This window comes from Prionailurus bengalensis, chromosome B3 (genome assembly GCF_016509475.1).
Source record: "Prionailurus bengalensis isolate Pbe53 chromosome B3, Fcat_Pben_1.1_paternal_pri, whole genome shotgun sequence".
Taxonomy (NCBI): domain Eukaryota; kingdom Metazoa; phylum Chordata; class Mammalia; order Carnivora; family Felidae; genus Prionailurus; species Prionailurus bengalensis.
The window spans coordinates 12076123-12101146 of record NC_057355.1 but is presented as its reverse complement, the minus strand read 5'-3'; the positions used below and the strand labels follow the sequence as shown (position 1 = coordinate 12101146).

General features: G+C 40.1%; 1 protein-coding gene across 7 annotated transcripts in view; it reads right to left on the bottom strand.

Annotated features, from left to right (window-relative positions):
• Nucleotides 1–25024, bottom strand: part of CHD2 (chromodomain helicase DNA binding protein 2) — a 122716-nt gene that overhangs the window by 72673 nt on the left and 25019 nt on the right. For 4 of the 7 annotated variants that reach the window (XR_006293183.1, XM_043554764.1, XM_043554763.1 and 1 more), the window contains exons 4-14: nt 23163–23249; nt 21097–21158; nt 15149–15256; nt 12575–12715; nt 10962–11095; nt 9430–9655; nt 8031–8131; nt 7023–7067; nt 6675–6853; nt 4101–4225; nt 748–964 (exon numbers count right to left, since the gene is read on the bottom strand). Coding sequence is in view for 6 of the 7 variants with exons in the window: in XM_043554764.1 (XP_043410699.1) it covers nt 748–964; nt 4101–4225; nt 6675–6853; nt 7023–7067; nt 8031–8131; nt 9430–9655; nt 10962–11095; nt 12575–12715; nt 15149–15256; nt 21097–21158; nt 23163–23249 (1425 nt within the window). In the remaining variant the exon portion in view is untranslated. Of the gene's footprint in view, nt 1–747; nt 965–4096; nt 4226–6674; nt 6854–7022; nt 7068–8030; nt 8132–9429; nt 9656–10961; nt 11096–12574; nt 12716–15148; nt 15257–21096; nt 21159–23162; nt 23250–25024 lie in introns of those variants that run through there. The other 3 variants (XM_043554767.1, XM_043554765.1, XM_043554768.1) reach the window with 2 other exon arrangements.

Sequence of the window (25024 nt, the reverse complement as noted above, 5' to 3'; positions counted from 1 at the left end):
TGTCCCAACCCCAGCTCTGCCACTTTGTAGCTGGCCTGTGGACAAGTGTTAAACTCTGAGTCCACTATCATGAGGACTATCATGAGGATTACAGGTAATATACCTGTAAAAGGCACCCAGCACAGACAAGCCCTCACACACAACAGGTGCTTTTAAAAAAAATTACTCATAATCAAGAAAAGAACTGCTAAACAGAGATCAACTCAAGCCTCTCTGTTCTAAGTTCCCTATGCTCAAGTTAAGGTTGAAAACAGACAAATAATTCTCATTTCTGTAGCCCCAGCAAAGTCCATTGTCCTTTCTCATTATTCCTACCTTACTAAGTTATGCAACCTCACCATTTTAAAAGGCTGGGAAACAAACTCTAAGAACTTGATCATTTTTAGTAGTATCTCTCTGTTCAAACAGCAAAAATAATATTAACATTCCACAGGGTATTAACTCCATCTTATAATCCATTATAAATAAAATAGTCTTAGAAATATGAGACAAAGCGAAGAAAAACTTAATACTGCAATCCAACTAAAACAAATCCCCATTCACATACTGCTATTGCTTTCCTTTAATATAGTAAGCATATTTTAAAGAATATGTGAGTTGCATTTTTGTGATACATAAATCTCCCAACAGTGGGGGCACGTTACAGTGTCGGAATCATAATGTTACTAAAGACTATAATGGTTTTAGGTCAATTTCCAAAATACATTTATAACACAGATTCTATCCCAATTCTTTTTGTTTACACACCGTATTTCTGCTCATCAGGTCACCTATGTAAACCACTACGTTAATCTCTGGTGCCCAGATTTCAAACTCCCTCTGCCATGAGGTGAGGGTGGATAAAGGGACGACTATAAGAAAGGGGCCATACAGCTGGTGTTGGTGGAACAGGTAGGAGAGGAATGATATGGTCTGGATGGTCTTTCCTAGGCCCATTTCATCAGCAAGGATTACACTGTTACTTCTGCAGGAAGAGAAAAATAAAAACAAAACAAAACAAAACCATTAGTACGTGTACACACACACACACACACACACACACACACACACACACAAACCAGCATGTGCACAAACAGCAAGGACACCAATGACTCCCAATTCACCAAGCAAGGCACTGGTTACCAGCCTCAACTGTATTTCCTTTGTAGTAGAAACTACAAAATAGCAGAAGAACAAGTGATCTAAGTACAATCAAGCTTTGGAAGAGCTTATTCAGACTATGTTCTTTACCTTGCATTTTGTTCTTTTACATCTACCCCTTGTAACACAGAAGGCAGGTTTTGTTTTATTGGGGTATCCAAGAACATGACCTTTGGCTCCACCATTACAGAAAGCAGGGGGGCAAACTGGCTACCTCAACTGCTGGTGAACCCTACAGCCTGATGGCCACGTGCCTTTGCTCAAATCACCCACCCACTCCACTGCATGCCGCTGGGTTGTTTAATGCTACATACACTCCTCCCCAGGCCTATGTGCTGCAGATCTGGAGCTTGTTGTTGTTGCTTTTTTTTTTTAATTGTTTTTTTTTCAACGTTTATTTATTTTTGAGACAGAGAAAGACAGAGCATGAACGGGGGAGGCGCAGAGAGAGAGGGAGACACAGAATCGGAAGCAGGCTCCAGGCTCTGAGCCATCAGCCCAGAGCCTGACGCAGGGCTTGAACTAACGGACCGTGAGATCGTGACCTGAGCTGAAGTCGGACGCTTAACCGACTGAGCCACCCAGGCGCCCCAGAAGCTTGTTTTATTTATTTATTTATTTATTTTTTTTTTTTCAACGTTTATTTATTTTTGGGACAGAGAGAGACAGAGCATGAACGGGGGAGGGGCAGAGAGAGAGGGAGACACAGAATTGGAAACAGGCTCCAGGCTCTGAGCCATCAGCCCAGAGCCTGACGCGGGGCTCGAACTCACGGACCGCGAGATCCTGACCTGGCTGAAGTAGGACGCTTAACCAACTGCGCCACCCAGGCGCCCCCAGAAGCTTGTTTTAAATACAGCACAGTCTACAGCAGAGACAGGCTGCAAATCAGATTTCTGAATCCACCCTACACCTACCAAATCAGAACATCTGGGAAAGGGCTCAAAGAGCTGTACTTTTAACAGACACTTCTGGATATTCTGATGCAGGTGTATTCCTTGGACCACACTTTGAGAAACACTGCTCTAGGAGACAGTCTGGATATTTTAACAGGATACTAACAGGAGAGGATTGTTCAGCTAGAAGAAAAACACTTGAAGAAATGGCCAGAGTAGGAAAGTATGTTCAGGAAATAGAAAACAGCCCTTTTGGCAGGGAATTAGAAATATATACATGGCAAAAGGCTGCAAACATTAAGAGTTTCTAGAAAAATCAGGCCATTAAAGGTTTATACATGTATAACAAATGTTTAATCAATAACCCAGAAAGAACTAAAAATAATAGACAAATTACAAAGAACTGAATGGATTAGAAATACAAGACATTTAATTTACCAAGAAGAGACTGAATTTTTAAAAATACATTCCGTGTTCCACAGAATGGCTAGTTTTATGGGAAAAGAAAAGGACAAAGGCAAATATACTGGGGCAGGGGAGAAGGAAGAGGCCATACCTCTCTATGAATCTAAATCTAAATCTAAATCTCTATAATTTATGCACTACTCAGATATGTTATGTTCCTTTGTGTAATTTCCCCCCTATTTCTCTCACCTTTCCACGCTAGTAGGGAGGAAACAGGATTTTCTCCAACATTTCCTCTCCCTAACAAACTGCCATTGTTCATACACTGAAAGAGATTTGAATGGATTTCCCTGTTTTTCTAAAACTAGGCCAAAACAGCCTATTACTTAATGTAAGGTTCCTGTGACTAGGGCCTAACAACTGTTTGGGTTCTCTTCAGCACACGGTGTGACAGTGATGTTCGTGACATGACTGCACATGACATCTTTGTGGCCAAGACCCTTCCAGTACAAAATGAGAGGGCTGGATCACACAACCTCTTGAGGTTCCACCCAGCTTTAGAACTGTCTTCTAGGAACCTGAGATCTCCCTGTTCTCTGAAACAAAACCAGTTTTTACATAATTTAGAATAGTTCTATCAGACTTACATCCTTAGTCACACAAACTGAAGCTCCCCAAGGGCTCTAATGTTCATAACTGAATGCTAGATGCTGTATTAGATTTTATAGGACAAAGAATATAGGTAGTTTCATTGGGAAGCAGGCATTCTAAATGTACCTCTAACCAGAAGCCACTTTTTGGCATTGAGAAAACCAGCTCACATGGTTTTATTTCCAGGCTGCAGTTCAATTCGGAAACAAGAATTTTTGCCTTACTGTAAAACACTGAAGCACTTAAGAACTGCATGTGGGGGAAGGAGTTTGTAGGTAAGCATGAAAGATCCTTCCCACACTGTATGCCCTGGGAGGACAGGGAAACTAGGTCTGTCTTGGTTCACTGTTCAAACTGTCCAGGCCTAGATGGGGCCTGACACATAGTAATCAGAGACTACTTAGATTTGCAATTGATCTGATGAACAACATCCATGAGTACTGCCTCCAAGCACCTTTAAACCTCATATGCTTTCATCGTCACACCTTTCCTTTTCAAAATTAAGGTGGTTTTGTTACAAAAAGTAAGGACAATTTTATAGGTTCAACCATCAGAGACCTTCCTCTACATGGGATAGCACGTACAGCAACCTTAGGAGGCAGGGGGGTGTTTCACACTATTCTTCAGCACCACCACAAGAAATGAAGGGAAAGGTTTCCCTGGCCTAGAAGGAAAATGAATGGAAAACAGACATCTTCTTTCTTCCCGAGAAAAACGACTTCCACATCACAGATGTGGGCAAATTAACTTGCTACTTATAGTCACACTCATAAACAACATGTTATGACATAGGTTTCTGGCTAGGACAAATTATCCCCAAATAACTAATTAACAAAGTATTCTTTACTTCAGATTAAAATGGTATTACACATACATATGAACTCCTACAAAAGCCTTCTCTCAATCATATATTTTTGTTTCTATAATACGCAACAGAAATAATTATTTGCACTTAAAAATAAAGAAGCCAAAAACGTACAGAGAATTTCAAACCTATTTTCTACCTACTTGCACCAGGAATGAGCAAGCCAGTTGAGACCTTCTAGCTGATAATCACGAAGCTCCAGATTCTCCCCTCCTAAATATGCTGGCTGTTTCTTTAAAGCCACAAATCGTGGTCTCTGCTTCAAGGCCTGAAAGACAAAAAAAAATTCACAAAGCCCACGTCTGAAAAAGACTTTCTTCCTGTTCCCATGTTAAAATGCTACCTATGACTTATGTGCTCTGAACTAAAGCACCGAAGTTTAAATTTCACATCGGAGGGGCGCCTGGGTGGCGCAGTCGGTTAAGAGTCCAACTTCAGCCAGGTCACGATCTCGCGGTCCGTGGGTTCGAGCCCCGCGTCAGGCTCTGGGCTGATGGCTCAGAGCCTGGAGCCTGTTTCCGATTCTGTGTCTCCCTCTCTCTCTGCCCCTCCCCCGTTCATGCTCTGTCTCTCTCTGTCCCAAAAATAAATAAAAACATTGAAAAAAAAATTAAAAAAAAAAAATAAATTTCACATCAGAATCACCAACCTCACCTACCCCACCGCACCCACATCTCCTTTCATTGAGGTCTGTCCTCCCAAAGCCAGATGTATCCTGAAATAGTCTTTGGTTAACGTGCTCCTGTCCTGATGTCAGTCTGTGAACATCCTTACACAGCACTAACTTTACATCATCTCTATCATATGGCAGGGAGTGCTCCATTTTCATCTTTATAATCTCATTCTAAACAGTACAAAACAAGACCACTGGGAAAGTCTGTATATGCCAAACACAGCAGAAGGTCACCATGAGAACATCTGCAAATTCCAAAATGCCAACCCCCTGACCTTGAACCCCCCCAAGTGTGTGAGTTTGGTTTTCTAAAGGAAAGGATGTGAAGAACATCAGTCTAGTAAGGTCATGTCTCTATGCTTTGCACAGTACAAAATGTGGATTCTGTGACTAAATCCATTTGGGAAACAATGTAACACAAGTTACATAAATTTCATTACTTTTCAAAGTCTAAAACGCTTGTCCATATTGTGAATTTACAGAAAAACTTCATTTAGGAATGCTTCCCAAAGTTCTTTGGCCACACACAAAGTCTTTTCATAGCGAGCATTTCTCTGAAGATTAGGGCTCTATGGAATCAGCACCCTATTACATGATGTATCGCCCTAACAGTGTATTTGGTTAAGGTGATTACTGACCATCTCACCTCTCCTCTGTGAACACCCAGCAGTGAACAGAATCTGACTCATCACACTCAGCCACCGAGCCCCACGTCCACTTCTGCCACGGCTCCCCCAGAGCTTCCTCCCCTCCAATCCTTGCATCCCACAGTGACTGCCCTTGTCCGCACACTGTGGTTCCCTCACAGACTTCCAGGGCATGTTTCTGGCTGGACCTCCTGGCTTTCGTAACTACACACTGCCATTACATGAAGTTTTCTGAATACAACACTGTTTCCATCATGCTGCTCTCTCTCAGGGAGGTAGGCATGTCCATACCCACCAGATAAAGCCAGCATTACCCTCCAAGGTATTCAAGACACGCACACTCGGACCTAAGTGCACTTGCCAATAACACCTTCCTCTCTTCCAGCCCCAAGACCATCTTCCTCCTGATGCCTTTCAGGGGAGGGCAATAACCTGGGCCCCCTTCCATCTGTCTATCCAGCACCAATCCATTCTTCAAGAACCAGGGCAATTCAAGTAGCGCAATCTCTTTAACCCTTTAAACCTCCTCATGGACTACTGGAGCTCAGTGACTCCTGCCTCTGTACTTCTCTGACCACAGTTCGTTTTTACACTCACTGCCCCCTCAAATACACACTGCATTCCACAGATGGAGGTCTGGTGCCATGAACTGGAGGTCAACTCCTCAGAGACAGAGCCCATGTCTTGCACAGACTTCTTCTGCCAAGGACCCAAGCACACCATTTTACATGTGGAATGAATTCCAAAAAAGGGAAAGGATTTATGCAAACAATCAAGCAAATAAAAAGCCTATATGTTTAGTTTCTAACTTAGAATTCAGAGCTTCTCCCCTTTCCCATCACATTTCTTTATTTTATTTAAGTTTATTTATTTTGAGAGAGAGAGAGAATGTATGAGCTGGGGTGATTGAGGGGCAGAGACAGGGAGAGAGAGAAAATCCCAAATAGGCTCCATGCTATCAGCGCAGAGCCTGACACAGGGCTTGGACTCACAAACCATGAGATCATGACCTGAGCTGAAATCAGATGCTCAACCAACTGAACCACCAGTCGCTCAACCATCAGTCACTCAACCAACTGAACCACCCAAGCACCCCACCATACGATGTCATGTCTCTTTAAAGTGCTTCAATTCTTTCAAATATTCTGCACAATATCTCTAATTAGACATATCCAGTTCCGTGAATTTTAAGATTAAAGAGGTCAGCGAAGCCATTATACAATTCATCTTCTTCTGTTTTAATATTTTCCTTTGATGTCAAGGTTAATTCATCTTTCACATCAAAATGGGAATTATCATTTACTTTTGTACATTTTCTCTTCCCAATATCTATGTGATCAACACTTCCCACCAATACATCTTTCCCCCGAAAAACCAAAAGCCAGCCATCACCACACCTTGCATTCTCTCGTCGGGATGGTTTTTGAGTTGTTCCGACTATGGAAGCTGTCAATACAGCTCTGGAACTTCTTTCCAATCAAGGCTTCATCTTCCCAGCTGCACTCTGAATAGGGCAGTCCCATCCATTTGCATAGATATTCAGGTTCATTTGAAGGTGCCGGCTTCCGACTGTGAGCTGTTTGGTATACAAAAATTAGTAGATTAGCAACTGTCAATCAAAGAGGGGGAGTGTCACTGTTTTACACATAACCATTGAAACACCAAGTGGCAAAACTAAATACACTGCAAAACCGGAACTGCTCTTAGATGCTCACTAACATTTGTTAACCAAATCTTTTGCTTACCTGGAAAATCTGATTGACCCAATGTAGATTTGCTTGTCTTCACGGCTACACAAATGGAAAATACGACAAAAAAGTTATCACTATAATCAAGGAAAGAATGACATTTTAGGTCCTATGAATAAGAATACAAATATACTCTATAATCTGACATCATTAAAAAAAAAAAAAAGGAACACCTGTCTTGCTCTCACAGCCCAGAGTAGCTACAACCCCATTTCTGTTCCCCTTTACAACAAAACTCCCCAGGAGAGTTGTTTTTACTCACGGTGTCCCCCTCATTCTCTCTTGAAGCCACCCCAATCAGGCCTCATCCCCACCACTCCACAGATCCTGAACCAGCCCAAGTTCAAGGATCAAGTCTCAGTCCTCCTTCCCCCCAGAGCATCATGCTCTCAGCCCCCCTCCTCTCTCACCACACTTTCTTTCTCTTCTCCCTAACTTCCAAAACCTGGAATGCTCTCAAACTTCCTAGTCTCACGAGGTATACTATTTCTGATAATCTCAGTAAGTCTTAGGCTTTAAATACTATCTACATACTGATAAATTCCCAAATATAAATCTCCAGCGCAGACTGAGAGTTCTAAACTCCAAGCTCACATATGCTACATACAACCTTCACAATACTCCCCAATTAGTCAACCAAGAAGAATAGCAAACTTACAAATATCAAACCCAGCTCTTGATTTCCACTCCAGGCCAGTTCTTCCCTTAGCCTTTCCATTTCAGTAAATGGTACCTCTGTTCTCCTATTTGCCTGGGTCATAAGTCTTGGCATCGTACTTGACACCACCTTCTCTCATCTCCCATGTCCAAATTTACCAGCAAATCTTGTTAACTCTTCCTTCAAAATCAATCTAGATAGCCGTGTATTCTCTTGCCTTTTTTCCCCTACCTCTATTCTCCACAAGTAAATCTACAAAATGCATTTTTAAATTTACCATACCCCAAAACCAAAAGCCATTATTTGCGGAGCTCAAACACTGCTAAAATAAGTTTCCATGTGCTCACCGATTATTCTTTCGACTATCTGATACTGTTTGTTCAACTCTGAGGCCAGCTCTTGTTGGCAGTTGAAATATTCCACATCTTCAGGAGAGACTTTTCCTAACCTAGACAGAAGAAAAGAAAAATACATTCCAATTAGATTTGGGAGATCCATACAAATCTATCAAAGCAAAGTCTAAGAAGAGCAAAGGAAACTGAGCCTTTATTTCCATCTGTCCCTTTAGCAAGCCTTTACTAGTAATTAAGCCAGAGATTTTATAAAAAACATACACTTTTAGGAAACCTTAGACTCAAAACATACCAGTTGTTCCTTCTTTATAAAGAAACCTAAAAATAGTTACTTTGTGTAATAAATTCCAATATCTAAACAAAATAGGACCACAAAACTGTCTTCCAGATTTAAAAGGAAGCATGCCTTTTTCATATAGGTATGTGCTTTGGGAGAGATTAAATGTAGCTTTTACACAAAGCTAGTTATTCTTTGGACTAAAATTCTATAGAAGGACAATACTGGCAAGCTGAAATGAACTATTGCTGTACTCCCGAGGATTTTAAATTTGTAATTGCTTTACAACCGACCCCATTCTTAGGGATACCTAAAGGAAAAATAAGTGATTTACTGAAGGAGCACATCATGCACAGTAGTAAAATGGGAATTAGAACCCATCTGGCCCTATTTCTAATACAAAATAACCTGATCACATTACACTGGCAGGTGTGTCTTCAGGGTTGAACCTGATCCCTCTAATTAGTCAGTTTAGGTCTGTGGGTGCTATAGGCCCCACATATTTCTCATATGCAACTTAACCACCTTCAAAGTTGTAAGTAAATTAAACTAAAAACAATGGTCTATCAGAGCTTCAGGAGTTCATCTGTTTCAGTCACATCATTTCTGCAAATTGTGAAAACCGAGATTAGTGGTAAGTGTACTGTAACCCAGACAGTTCTGGAATATTAACTCCTGACATCTAAGCCACCCCAGCGTAATCATAGGAAAATGACACGGTGCCTAAGACTTAGCTCTGGATTTGGGCTGCCAGAACTCCAATCCTGGGACCTCCCGGAAAAGTTGCCTTGTGCCTCACTCTCCCTATCCACAAAATGTGTACAATGGTACAAATCTCATGGGCTTATCATGAGGATAAAAAACACTGGGTGTGCAAAATGCTCCATAAGCTACTTGTTATTATTATCAAACTCTGCAAAATTGGTGGCCGTATACAAAAACATATATATATATAGTGTCTTCAGGTCACAATTTTATAAAATGGAATTGTGACCAGCTCTGTGTTCAGATAATTAAGGCAAAATCTGAGTTCCTAGACAGCTATGTGCTCCACACTTTCTTTAAAAACCTTCCTTCCCTCAAGGCTGCAAATATACCATTGCTTGAAAAATGTACCATTGCTTGATTTCATCCTCTTTCTTCTTGAAGTTCTCTAATTTTTTTAGACCTTTCACTTTCTGCTGTTGTAAGGATTCTTCACTCTCCCATGTGCTGTGGATGTAAGACCAACCCTTCCACTTGATGAGGTACTGGACTTCACCCTCATCCTTTTCAGTGTCAAAGTCGCCACTTGGGTCTCCATTAGCTTCAATCGCATATACAGTAGTAGAAGCTCCCGTAGCTGCAAAAGGATTCAGGTAAACATTTAAAAGTATATTAAATCAGACCCTGAAAAGGCTTCCTGAGTACACATTCAGCTAAAGAATCTTTTTTTGGATGAAGCGTCAAAATCCTGTTGACTGAAAAATAAGCAGAAATTCACAAACAATACAGGATGAACAAGATTCGTATATTCAAATATTGTCAAAATGCAAACCCAATTTCTACACTTTAAAATGTTTTCCAGGGGCGCCTGGGTGGCGCAGTTGGTTAAGCGTCCGACTTCAGCCAGGTCACAATCTTGCGGTCCGTGAGTTCGAGCCCCGCGTCAGGCTCTGGGCTGATGGCTCAGAGCCTGGAGCCTGTTTCTGATTCTGTGTCTCCCTCTCTCTCTGCCCCACCCCTGCTCATGCTCTGTCTCTCTGTCCCAAAAATAAATAAACGTTGAAAAAAAAAAAAATTTTTAAATGTTTTCCAAAATATGTTGGTGAAATCAAACAAATCCTTGTGTCTAAACACAAGAGAAATGGAAGAGCAACATCCTTCTGGTTTGGTCCCTACTAACTCAGAAAACAAATCTGTCTCTCCAAGAATACTAAGAAATGGGGGCGCCTGGGTGGCTCAGTCAGTTGAGTGTCCAACTTCGACTCAGGCCATGATCTCATGGCTCATGAGTTCAAACCCCATGTCGGGCTCTGTGCTGACAGCTCAGAGCCTGGAGCCTACATCGGATTCTGTGTCTCCCTCTCTCTCTGTTCCTCCCCTGCTCGCATTCTGTCTCTGTCTCTCAAAAATGAATAAACAGTTAAAAAAAAAAAAGAAGAAGAAAGAAAGAAAGACCCCCCCACCATCCCACACCAATTACCCATCCACCCAAAGTTCTGTGTTAACTCTTAACCAAAAGTGAGGCTGGATGGAAACAAAAAAGAAAAAAGAATTAAGCAGTATTTTGATATTTTCCATATGGAAAGGTTAAAGAAACTAAGTTATAAGACACCTCAAGTTAGATATAAAAAAATCTTCATTCCCTATCACCCAGGAGATTCAGAAATACCTAATTAAAGGTAAATTTGTTTCAGGTTTATAAACCAGAATATCTGCGACATCACTGCCTTTTAAGCTATAAACACATCTTAAGTTTCAAGTCTCAAAGACATATCGGACACATCCCTACATCCTCTGCTAATGAAACATGACATTATGCCAGAACAACTTCCACATTTCACGACCACTGTGAGCATGGACTGAAATTCTTCATTTGAGAGCTGAAATACAGAAGATTTGGGCCTGAGTAGGTAAGACATAATTTGCTCCCCACAGAGTCATACCTCCTTTCTTTCCCAGCCTTGAGTCTAAGACCTTCTCAATAGTTTCACTGTTGTCCTGCTGTTCATCGGCTCCTTCTCCGGTCATTTCAATGAGGTCGTCAGAGTCGGTCTCAAAGTCATCATCTTCCTTATAGCTGCGTGAGAAATGGTGCTGGATAAATGAGAGACTACCTTTCCAGAATTAAAGACCAAATACAACGACGTTCAAGAACCATATCCTTTTGGCTCCAGCATGTTGTTTTAAGATCAGCCACAGATAAAGTGGGCTCAAAGTACCTGTTTTCTCCTACTTAAGTATTAATGCATGTTCATGGAGAACTGTAGGAAGGCTTACAGTTCAAAATAAAAACAGACTACTGTTTGTAGTGATTTGTGTAAGCAACATAGAGAAAACTACAAAGACATGCCTATGCTTTTGTTTTTCAACAGGAGGTTACTATGTAAACAAGGAAACTACAAAGAAAACATATACTGAATGAAAAAACAGCTACTGTTTCATTAAGCAAAAAGGAAACACTATTTCTAAGATGAAATGTTTCAACCCCATATTTTGTCTGATAACAATATGAAATTTAAGTATCCTCGAACTGTTGAAAACTTCAACAAACATACTTCCTGGTAATGAAATATCAAAATGTAACCTTTCACAATGTAACCTTTCACCGGGGGTCACACAAGAGAAAAACACAATCCTGGATGTACAAGAGCTGCAGAAGGAAAATGTACACTTTGGCATATTCAGCACATTGTCCAAGCTTTGGAATCATTAACTAGACACACTGGACAGGTTAATATCTCCAGGACTTAGTTTCACTATCTCTCAGTAGACCAAAAGAAACCTGTGTATCCTCTGAAAGAAAATGAAATATCCTTGGACTCATATAAAGTAAAATACTGATGTCTGCATGTATCTATTCCTTTATTTCATTTTCTATTAATGCTCCATATCCTGTTAGTAAGCTTAATAAAATTACACCCAAATACCAGTACATAAAGTGATCCTCAGAAGAATCTGTTTGATTGAAAGAGCAATTTAGAAGTGAGACTATAATCCAAACATCTTTCCTTAAAAAGGGTGACAGTTATCACTGACTAACCCACCTCAATAGAACTCAACTTGAAGTGCTTTTCTTTACAGGAATGAAGGCCAGAAATGAACCACTGCTATTCCTTCCATATTCCCACTGGCCAACATCATTCTTTTTTGCAAGAACAATAATCAGATTTCTAAACACAACCTTAGGACACGGGTCATTATTTTTGCCTATCAAAATCCAAAATTTTGCAAAATCCTGGTGGCACCTGGGTGGCTCAGTCAGTTGAGCATCGGACTCTTGGTTTTGGCTCAGGCCATAATCTCAGTTTGTGGGTATGAGCTCCACAATGGGCTCCACACTTACGGCACAGGGCCTGCCTGGGCTTCTGTCTCTCTGCCCCCTCCCCCGCCACCACCAACTCATGCTCTCAAGTGTGTGCACACGAGCACTCTTTCTCTCTCTGTGTCAAAATAAACTTAAAAAAAAAAAAAAATGGAAAATTGTGGACTCACCTGAACCAAGTTCTACCCAACTATCACCCTCACACTAATGAAACACTTCTGGGGCACAACCTACCTAACATTTTTAGCTGCTCTGCGACGAGTCTGCCTTTTAGGAGCTTCATCATCTTCATCATCGTCATCAGAAGAATCTTGCCTTTTTCTCTTCCCACGCTGAGTCTTAGGTTGCTTTTTAACACGAGGTTTGGGCACTGTTCTAAAATGAGAAGAGAAAAATTGGCAAAGTTTTTATTCTATCACTTGGTGTCTATTTCAAATCTATAATTTCCCAGAGCCACAATACATATATAGGATTAACCTGGGGAATGTCAGAAATGTATATTCCTGGGTCCCATTTGCTAAGATTCTAATCAACTAGAAACCTGCATTTTCAACACAAAAGTAATTGTAATACTGATAATCCTCAAACACATATAGGAGATTCAGTGAATTCTGAGGCAATGGTTCTCAACTACTCCTCAGGGTTACCTGACATAAAAATATACATGCAACATGTTACTGATGGTACTTCTTTGGCAGACAACTTGGAAATATCTATCAAACTTAGAAATGTCAACATTTTTCATTTCTGGGAGTTGATCTTACAGATATACACTGATACAGGCACAATAAGGTATTCACTGTAGTATTATTTGCAATTAACAAAAGACTAGGAAAACTCTAAATCTTCATCAACTTGGAATCAGTTCACGCAACAGAATAACTAGGTAGGCATTAAAAAAACAAAAAACAAAAAACTTTTCCATGTACTGATATGAAAAGATTTCCAAGATAACTAAAGAAAAATGCAGGGGTGCCTGAGTGGCTCAGTCAGTTAAGCATCCAACTTTGGCTCAGGTCATGATCTCACGGTTTGTGAGTTCGAGCCCCGCATCGGGCTCTGTGCTAACAGCTCAGACCCTGGAGCTTGCTTCAGATTCTGTGTCTCCCCCTCTCTCTACCCCTCCCCTGCTCACGTTCTGTGTCTCTCTGTCTCTCAATAATAAATAAATGTTAAAAAATATATACATATTTTTTAAATGCAGAACAAGATGCATGAAATGCTATCTGCATAAAAGGAGCAAAAGACAAAAAATAACTACACGCATATTTGTGTGTGTGACACGTACAAAATATATCTGGAAGACTACCTGAGAAACCACACCCTGCCACACAGACTAAGGAGATGGCCACCCAAGGGAACTCACACACAGCCAGGACTGAGAACCACAGCCTAGGCACTCCCGTAAGGAAATCCCGAAATACTCTACCAGTGGTAAAAAGGCGAAAACAGGAGAAAGAGACAGATGGAAACTCACAATCTTATCTGTTTCTCTCACACATTCCATAAGCAACACTACAGAGAGATGATCAGGGATTCAATAAATGACAGGTAAACTCTAGAAGAAAAAGCTGAAGTGGCTTTCCAGTCCTGTGACCAAACTAAGTTGACAAATTTCCCTGCCAGCATGGTGGGCCAGTGTAGTGTCCTAACTCAGAGGTAGACAAATGTTGGCTGCAAAAGTCCAGAGCACAAATACTGTTGGCTTTCCCAGACAAGACGCAAAATTGAGGCCACTATGCAGGCACTTACTTAACAAGAAAAAATAAATTTTCACATAATTTTTACTGACAAAACTCAAAATGAAATAATAATCACAGGATTTATGGGATACACACCTAATGATAAGAACTGAATTCTTTTTGAAGGGATAACATTTCACTGAACTGAGGTTCAAATTTAGTGTTGCCTATCATCAAACTATAAATGTTTCTCTCTAAATGCTATACTTAGCTCACAGGCCATCCAGAAATAGGTGATTGAGTGGGATGTGGCCCAAAGGCAAGAGCCTGTCAACCCCCATCCTAAGCAATACTGCAAGGAGGAAAATTCCCCTGAGATCTCTGCCTCCTGCCCTCCTTTCCCCAACATGAGTACCTTACACTGCCAGCCAGCTAATGAAATTACCAAAGTTCCAGGGCACCTGGGTGGCTCAGATCACTTAAGCATCCAACTCTTGATTTTGTCTCAGGTCATGGTCTCATGGTTTGTGAGATCAAGCCCCACATCAGGCTCTGTGCTGACAGCACAGAGCCTGCTTGGAATTCTCTCTCTCCCTCTTTCTCTGCCCATCGACCCACCTCTCAAAACAAATAAACACTTTTTTTTTTTTAATTACCAAAGTTCCCTGCGACCTCGGCCTACTTCTTTCCCTGCACAATCAGTTCTCTGCTTAATGTCAGATTCCAAGAACAAGGTAAGAAACAGTGAAGCATGCTTTCAACCAAACAGTGTTTTAAACTTAGGAATTAGTTCTTCCCCCAAAAAGCCTGCATACTACTCCAATACACAGGGAGCTTTTTTTAAAAGCAGAAGGTACGTTCACCCTTTGTAACTAGTAAGTCGGGGAGTAAGAAACAGAAGCTTCGCTCTACATGACACACCATGCAAACACCCACAGTTAAATGCAAGCATCCTCATCACCTAATCACTTGCTAACGAGGAAGCCTAGCAAGAAGTGAGCCCGAGACTTCCAAAGCCCCGAGTCACAGCACACCGTAGGCCATCATTCTACCACTGTACCATCCTTCTCAAACTAACACAAACTAAGCTCCACCAGAAGCAGAGATGTTCAAGCAAACACTGCACCTTCTGGGGACAGGTCTTCTGGCTTTCACTTTTTTCTGCTCTGGTTCGCTCTCTGCACTGGTGCCTTGTTCCTGTTCATCTTCTGAGGGCTCCCGTTTCCATTTTTCTCTGTGATCAAAAGCAAAGCAAAATGATTTTTTTCTAAATGAACTCCTCAGGATTGTTTAGTTTGAAGAATCTGACAAGACCAATTTCAATAGGATTCTCCAAAAGGCAGAACATGTATATTTTATGTATTAGGCTAAAAAAGGTTTATTCTAGCTCTATTTAAACTCTGGCTATGTTCCTTCCTAGACTGTGTAATATCTATGCCTATTTTTTCTCTGGTGACAAAAATAAATGAAAATGGAAATGAAGAAAGTATTTTTTAAACTATTCTGGAAAAAAAAAAAGCTGTTAAATCTCTTCTACTCTATTTTTATTTACCACTACCATTGAACAGATTGAAGTCGTAATATATACCAGACCAGTGGTTCTCAAATGTAAGATGATCAGAACCACCTGAAGAACTTGTTAAAACAAATTTCTGGATGAGTGCCACAGTTTATGATTTAGCAGGTCTAATATGAAGCCTAAAAATGTTCATCTTAACAAATTCACAGATGTGTGAATCTTTATAAATTCTAATACTGGTTAGAAACTTCTTTTAAAACTACTATAATACTAGATATGCTAACATCTTCAAAATATATTCGATAAAAGTCCCTAAAATTATTTTTCAGTGATAAACCTACCACTTACTAAATAATCTATTCAGCCAAAGATGTAGTTCTTAATAATTATTAGATACAGTAGGTGTTCCTTTGCTCCTTGAGATCTTAGAAGGCTTTAAAGAGCCGTACCTTATAGCTCTCTCTTACCACCCCAAAGAGTTTTTGAGGTTTAAAGACCAAACGTGGGACTTAGCTCATTTCTAGGGAAGAAGGAGAGAACACATAATAGTCACTGAGCATGAAATATCTAGGGAAAAAAAAAAACTCACAGGCAAGTATCTGAGGTTTTATAAAACAACTACCACTGTGCCTCTGGGTCTATACATAGGAAATAAGATTATGCTGAAGACAACTGTCACAGAATCAAAGTCAAGTCAATATTCTTCATGGGAGAACAGGTCAAAGGAATAGCAGGAGCTTACTGCAAGAAGGTGGCTTATCCACAGATTCCTAAGAATCCTCCTAAAAAGTCCAGGAACCACCCTACTTTAGGAAGCATGAAAAGGCAGTACAGCACTTTTATGTACATTACTCAAGTTCTACTAGCACCGTTGGTTTCATATCGGTTTCCCTTCGAGTAAGTGACTGCTTCTACGAGGCAGGGCCACTTGTCTTCATCTTTGTACCAGAGTTCAGCACAAAGGCAAGCAAATGGAGCTACTTCTTTGTTGAGGCAAGAAATAATTAAAGAATGAACCGTATCAGCCTAACAAACAGGTAGGGTACTTTTCTTTTGGACACAGACTGCTGAGACACTAAGGCCTATTAATATTGCATAATATCCTTGCAGGTCCCTTTTTAAACAAAGAATTCCTTATATCTAACTAAACTCTAGGCATGTTAGTCCCCCTCCCCAGAACCTAGCACAACAAGTGTTTGCTAAGGAACCAAACGAATAGACGGGGACGGCCAGGAAGGAAGAAAGAAGATGTCTCCAGGCACTAGAAGACTGGCACATGAGACTGCAGTCTCCTTTGGGAGAACAGTTTGGCTCTCAGAAGGGACACACATAGTCAAACTGGAGAGAAGTGGTTTCACAGTTAACAAGCTTGAAAGAACATGAACAATTAAGATGTGAGGGAGAGCAGATCAGATGAGAAAGATGCACAAATATTAGTTGTAATTTACGGAACTCCACAGGAATTAAGAATCTAAATCAGGGCACTTAATAAGGTCCACTTCTATGACTTTATGGAACTAAGGTGGCAGTAAACTGACAGAATCAGTGTTGAGGCTAGAGTCCTCCAGTTAAATTGGAGGTATACAGACTTATGGACAGCCAGGAAGATTCAGAAACTTCTAGTATGAGAATGCACAAAAACTGAGCAAATCAACTGGTCCAAAGTCCTCCTCCTAAAGAAGGAAACTAAAACCCAGTGAGAACAAGGTGTTTGCCATTACATGTCAAACCTACAGCCCTCCTCCTCTCAGTGACAATCCACTGAAGACCACAAAATCAGGAAAAGTCAGACTTACACATTCTGGGAGGATCTGAACAACAGAAGGCTTAGAAGGCCTAAATGAGTTAGTATGCATGTGTATCTGAAACTGGCTGGATTTTAAATTTTGTTTTAACTTTCAAGAACAGAGGGAAAAGTTAGATCAGCAATACTAAGTCACTTTGTATAAAGGGAAGGTGAAAAGAGTGATCATTATAAAACGATTACTTCCCAACTCTGTAGATGTACAGGGCTCTCCCAGATCACTGGCTTCTTCTATATAATGCAAACTTTATGAGCACGACTCCCTGACTAAGCCATATGTATAAGTCAGGCTACAAAGAGGAGTTGTCTAAAATATAAGGTTGTGATTAAAAATTTTTTCATATGTTATAGGAGATGTGAATTGCCAGATCCAGCTCTAAGAGGGCATCGGCAGGATTCCCTAGGAGAGAATCAATGGAATTTTTACCAAAATTTTGGGGACTAGGGATAAAAATACCAAGGTCTGGCCACTGAGGCCCCACGGCAATGTAAACAGATATGAAAAAGTCAGAACGCAAGCTAACGAAGTACGGTTTTCTTCCTTTATTGGAAAAAGGTGGCTGGCAGAACACAAACCCTAAGACAGAAATCAAATCTAAATAACTGTAAAATTCCTTTGTAAATAAAATGGGCCTAAATTCTGGCCAAGAGTCACTGAGGCTTCCTACTAACTATCTCTAAGAGCCCTGAGAAGAGGATTCCTTTCTCCTCCACTTTAGAAGGCAGATCATGAAAAGAGGGAAAGAACTGCTTAAACTTCACTGATTTTCAGTACATTTTCCCAGAGAGAATGCCTTTCAGGAGCAAGTTTCAATGAAAAAGAAAACTCTGGGGCAAATTCTCCACTGTGTCACAAGTTTCTGACAGTTACAATTCAAAGAACTGGAAAGAAAAAAATAACTATGGTCCCAGAAGAAAAACTTCCAAGTGATTTACAGCTAACACATTTTTTTTTCATTCCAGTTGGGAGAAGATGTTCTGGAACCATTCTAGAGTGGCTTGAAAAACTGATGGTACCATAATGAGCCAGCATAGGTCCTCTACATTTCACAAATTTGGACAATATTAAGAAGTACTGCATGGGAAAGGGTTGAATAATCAAAACAGCATGAGTGGGTCAAATAAAATTTGAAAAATTATTGGTTAGCATGACTAGGTCAGGAGTTACAATCTCCAGTACCCACTCGGGCCACGTAAGGACTGTAAATGGAATCAAAACAGAGAACTCCCAGTCTATCTGAAGATTACAAAGACCACTTGTTATGAGGACCAGTACTGACAGATTTTCTCAAAAAAAAAAAATCTAAAACTCTGAATTCTTAAGCATCATCCCTCAAATTTTCAACACTGCCAACTTGAAAAATGTTCTCAATATCGTGCAGAAACATTATGCTCTATAGCTTCTAAATTTTTTAAATGCTAACTTACATTATGACTCTGGGGAGTTATTCCCTTGTAAGACTGTATTCTTCAAAGATGCCAACGTCATAAGAGCACAGAAGGGCTGTGAAAGACCACTAACACAGGATCTAATCCTAGATGGGACCCTGCAGTGGAGGTGGGAAATGTTATAAAAGACATTCCTGGGTCAAGTAACAAAATGGGGATAGGGATTAGACAAAACTATGTTAGCAATGTTAAATCTATTTGTAGTAAAACTATCCTGTGCTTAAGAAACAGAGTATCCTTATTCTTAGGAAATCCACACTTCAGTATTTAGGGGTAAAAGGCCATGATGTGTGTCAATCTTAGTCTTAAGTGGTTCAGAAAAAATATTATATGCATGCATACATAAATATTTACAAAGAAAGCACGCACAACAATAAAAACAAATGAGGCAAAAGTGGTAACCAATGGCAAATCTGGGCAAAATACACAGGCAGTCTTTGTACTACTGCTTTATTCTTACAACATTTTTAAACTTTGAATTTTTAAAAAGTTTAAAAAAATTGCTTTTTAAAAACTTGAAAATCTGTGGTACAGCGCGCAGCGTTTCAGAAAAACCTTTCCTTGTGCTAATACTTCAAAATCTCTGCCCCCTTTGAGTCTCTCAATTCTGAAATCCACATGCCCACACACTAGGTCCTGTTATGCTTGCTCACATCACACAGGCCTCCGTTAGTGCCGAGGCTTTGCAGCAGGAGTGCCAGCACCTACTGCACCTCCTCCTACTAATTATAATTAAATGGACTCAGGAAAAGAGCTCCCTATAAGCCCCAGTACTCACCTGCTGCCCAGAGGATAGCAGGAAGCAAGGCCAGCCCAGGGCCCAAATAAACAGGAAGAGAACTCCCCCAGCTCTGGCTAAGTTCCTAGGGAAGAGGCCGGGGAAAGGAAGGGCACTTACAGAAGATACAACCCCCTGCAAGGAACGAAGAGGTTCTACTCAGGGAAAGAAGGCCTCTAAGAACGGTCAACTTTAGAGACGTCTAGGATTGACAGAAGGAAAGTGAGCACAGGGGCCAGTGCGCTTCTGCACACCCAGACACCATTGAAGTAGAAACTGGAGGTTTTCAAGCACAGCACCATTTAGATCCCAGTCAGGAGACCAGAAGAACATAGCCAGATGGTAAAGGAAAGAACACATGCACAGACTTCCCGAAAGCCCCCAAAAGGCCATCAGATCAGAATAATTTCCCACGCAGGCCAAGGAATGGGGTAGAAAAAAGCCTTCTAAGATGCCAAGAAGTGCAGGCTTGCCTACAGTTTTTCCTCCAACTCTAACAAATATTTCAAACACAAATGAAAAGTGTATGTGCTCTGGAGAGGACATACTAAATACTCAACTTTTCCTAACACCGTTCCCAATAACCCTGTTAGGTTGGCAGAATGAGTATTACTCTATTTTGAAGATGAGTACATGGGTTTAAAAAATTCAAGCTCCTTTGCCTTAGGCCAAATACTTACTAAAGATTACTAATTAGTAATTCTATTACTAATTACTAATTCTAATTACTAATTCTAAAATTACTATTTGAGAACAGAAAATACATATAACTGGGGCTCTATTTTAATAGTTACCATGGACAATCGTTTACCATGAGAAACCCCTGAATTTGTCTGCCAAGTTTTCAATAGCTACATTTTCAAATGAAGCTGCTCAAGAGGTGGGCTATAGAATTTAGACTGTCAAAAAGATCCAGACACTCTCCAAAAGTAATTTTTTTAATTCCAAAAAAAACCCAAAACAAAAACAAATTTTTTTCACCTTAACTAAGTAGAATTTGTGAATTTTTAAAATAACGAATATATAATCTACGTTCTAAAGGAATGTCATGTTAAGCCCAAGAATTAAAATTTTCTGGTTTGTAAACTGCAGTATTAAAATTATACAGTAATAACACTTTGAAATTTAATACTAAATTGGGTGTCAGTCCAACAAATATAATGTTGCCACACCCACACAAAGAACAAATTACAAGAAAAAAGAGCAAATCTAAATTTGTTCCTTGCTCAACCAGAATAGAACTGGTGCACATTTTTAAGAAAAACACAATTGTGCTAATCAGGCTAACCAAATGGAACAAGCTGGGGTTTGCCCTAAGAAGTAGTCCAAGCACATGGGAACGCATGCAACCCTGAGCTTTGAGGGCTGCGGCATCAGTGGGTCGTGACGGACTGCAACCCAAGACAGCAAGAGAAGAAGCAGACTCCGGGACCCGGGACGGACGACCACACAGAGAAGGGAGCCCCAGAGAAGCTGACATGTTCAAAACCCCCGGGGGAAGTAACTGCCCCATGAAAGACTTACTGTTTCTTCAGCTGCCTCTGGCCTCTTCTTTTTGGGCTCCCACTCTCAGACCCGCTACTTGCCTTCAGTGTGTGAGAGGGGAAAAATGATTACAGACTTTAATTCACAGTTCATAGGGACAACACGATCCCCTGCTTCCACAATCTACTCAATAATAACATTATCCAATGTGAGCTTTCAGACAAAAGAAACCTGTGTTTGATCGTGCTCACTCTTCTTTTCCTTTGAAAATTAATTTGTCTGTAACGACAGAGTTACCTCTAACACCGGGAAATCCTCCCTCAGCTTGACTTCTACAAGGGCTCAGTCCAATAAAATTCTCTGTGATGATGGAAATGTTCTGTATCTGCAGGGAACAATCTAGTGGCCAGCAGCCACATGTGACTACTGAGCCTCTGAAACATGGCTAGTGCAGCTAAGGAACAGAATCTTTCATTTTATTTTACTTTAATTAAAAACTTTAAAAGCTACATGTTAGTGGCAACCAAACGTGATACTGCAGATCTAGAATATCATGTGAAATGCCACAACATTTAGTGTGTCATTAAAGACGGTGACTGCTGATTTGTCCCATTTTAGACTCATTACAGAGCATGTTCAATCATGAGCCAACAGTGCCCTGCTGACAGCACTAGACCAAGGAAGGTTTATAGTCAGAAACATTTAAATGTCTCTTTTCCCCCAAAATTAGGGAAACTATTTCTATTGCTGTCTTGTGCCCTATAGAGAATGTGTTAATGGACGTATAAAAGAGGAAAGAACGGACACAACTACGTGACCGGTTGTAACAAATATGGCTCAGCAACCTTGTCCTAGACACTGTGGAAAAAGAAAACTCGGGCAAACCAGCTCAGAGGTCATTCAAAATAAAACACCATAAAGGCAATGTGGATGTTACAGTCAATTAGATTTTTAAAATATGCTTACCAAAACCCACCTCCAACTCACTAACCTCTATTAACTTTCATCAGAAGAATGCTACATACTTAAGAATAGCAAAGTCCTTCTCTCTCTCTCTCTCAAAAATAAGCATTAAAAAAAAAATTTTTTTAAAGGGGGGAGGAGGAGTGCCTGGGTGGCTCAGCTGGTTAAGCAAAGTCCTCTTAAGAATACAGAAAGGGGGGGCGCCTGGGTGGCTCAGTCTGTTGAGCGGCCGACTTCAGCTCAGGTCATGATCTCTCAGTCTGTGAGTTCGAGCCCCGCGTCGGGCTCTGTGCTGACAGCTCGGAGCCTGGACCCTGTTTCAGATTCTGTGTCTCCCTCTCTCTGACCCTTCCCCGTTCATGCTCTGTTGCTCTCTCTCAAAAATAAATAAACGTTAAAAAATTAAAAAAAAAAAAAAAAAAAAAAAGAATACAGAAAGGGGACATCTCACTGAGGCACAAAAGAGCACCTCTTCAGAATGTGGTCTATACACCTACTACAGAGGTAAGAATTGACAAAAATACCACATGAACTGAGAAAGGTGAGAAAAGTCTATTCTATAGAAACAATAGAACCCAGTAATTACCAATTTTAAAAAACAAGCTACTCAATCTCTCACAATTAGATCAGACTAAATGTGTGTGAATTATTTTATACTGCACACTAAAAACAGAAAGCAAATTTGAATTAGTTAAAACGCAGTATTTAAGCAAATTTTCCTTCCTTTCTCAGAAGTAAATCTGAAACAACTTCCACTATTACATTTGTTTACCAAGCAATGACTCATGTTACAAAATGTAGATTTAGAAACTAGGTATTTTGAAAGGTAAACTTATGATAATCAATTTCACTTGAAACTTGGAAACCTTAAAAAAAAATAAATAAAAACAAAAATTTGAAGCCAATCTGTACAATACGCTACTAAGACATTCATTATGACACAATCTTCCTGGTAAGTTTCTTCCTTTAAAAGCCACCTGTGGTTTTCCGTGCCATATTAAGGTGAGAAAGCTCACATTAGAGTCACTTAACTCCAAGGCAACAAGTTCAGTCATGTCAATGGTAGCATATACCAGAGTCAAAAAGGATGAGGTAAGATAAGGAGTTTAAATGTATCCCCTTAAAACATGTCTTTTTCTTACCTCCTCCTTAATATTAAATCGTGATGGTTCTTGTCTGCTTCGGTTTGACCGCCTAACCCCATAAACATCAGGATATTCTTCCCACATCTGTAAAATTAATAGACCATGAGTGAATCCTTTTTGATTTACTATTTTCATTACTGGAACATGTATTTCAATTTAAGAAAATTCACGTAACTAAATGTCTAAAGGGTGTTTTGTGTCAGTTTTGTTTATGAGACAATAAAGTGCCATCTTTATTATTCTGAAACACACTGAAGCTTAACAATGCCTCTTCTTTACTGAATGGCTCTTAAACTACATGGCACACTACATACTCGTCATGAAAATATAAACTTACAATTGAATAATATGGCAAGGCTCCTGCTAAAGACAAAATCTTTACTGATGATTTTAAGTCCCTAATGCTTTCCAGTATGAGCGATGTCCACACACTGACCCATCTGGGAAATCAGAAACCAAGCAGGGCTCCAACCATCTATTTGTACATTTCCTCTACTGCCTCGGAATGTGTAACGTGCCAGATGTACGCAAATTAGGCATTTCCAACACTTAGCTAGATGCTCTCAGATGAGAACCACTGTCTCATCTGTACACTGATCCCTGTCTCTGTACCCTGTATTCTCCAGCAGTAATTACCCTTAACCTTTAGGACTTGATTTTTAGTTACAATCCTCGCTGGTAATAGAAATATATAAATGAAGTTGAAAGGAGAGATTAGTTGAAGAGAAATTTTTTTCTCAATATATCAACATCATCTTATTGAAAAGATGCAAATCAACAAATCTATAAAAAAAATGTAAAAGACCCTTCCAACCTCTAACGATAATTAACAGTCTAATCCCCCAATCTCACTCTCCTTCCCAAAGATAACTCACACCAAGCATACCATGTGTTTTTCTAATGAAATCAGTCATACAGTGGCAAAATGAATTTGGATGGATTGTGGAACACTGAGATGAAGATGTTTAATAGGAGTTAAACATGTAGAAAAGATGCCTGACAGCCAAGATTAGAAATGTGGGCTTGTTGTCAAAACACAGGTGACAGCAAATGTCATGAAAATATTTAGAAAGTGAGGCCACAGGAGAAGCCACTGGCTGAGACTTGTGAAGTGTGTAGAAAGTGGACCCCAAAAAAGACAAAACTGATGAAAGACAATTCAAAAAGACAGAATGTCACTAAGGCAAGGGAGGATATTATCAACAGTGCCTTAAAAAACAAAGTGCCAAGTAGGCTGAATAAAACCAAAGCCTCCAAAGAAAACAAGCAAGATGTTCCAGGAAAAGGCACTTTAGAACAAGAATCCAACATAATCATGAAACCCAGTGTTCCCAGTTTATAAAGGTGACAAATCCGTAATGGCCTTAGAATAATCTGAGTCGGGAGGACAAAAGGTCCAACCACGAGGAGTTAGGAATAACCAACTGGCAGGAAATCTGGGTGACAGAGGCAGCAGGACACTGAACAAATCTGGCAGAGAAAGGAAGGAGACAAAAAAGTTTACTCTAGCCCTGCTGACCCTGACCAACCCCAACTCTTACCCCTTTTTGGACTTCTGCTAAAGGTACAAAATTACTCAACACAGGTATTTAAGGAGCTTTTATTAACTGGGGTAGCTAAATCATTTAAGTGTCACTGTACGAGTTAGTTTTATCATTTTAAAATATTAGGCATTCAGGCTCAACTGCTGAGACTACATTACAGGATATACTGTAATGCACACATACTAAAATCACCCTGAGCTCATCTTTGTCCTTTTGAAGGCTATGATATATAATTCAAGTCTTCAATTAAAAAAAAAAAAAAAAAACTGCGCCATATACAGAAAACAAAGAACCTTCCTCAGAAGTTCTCATTTT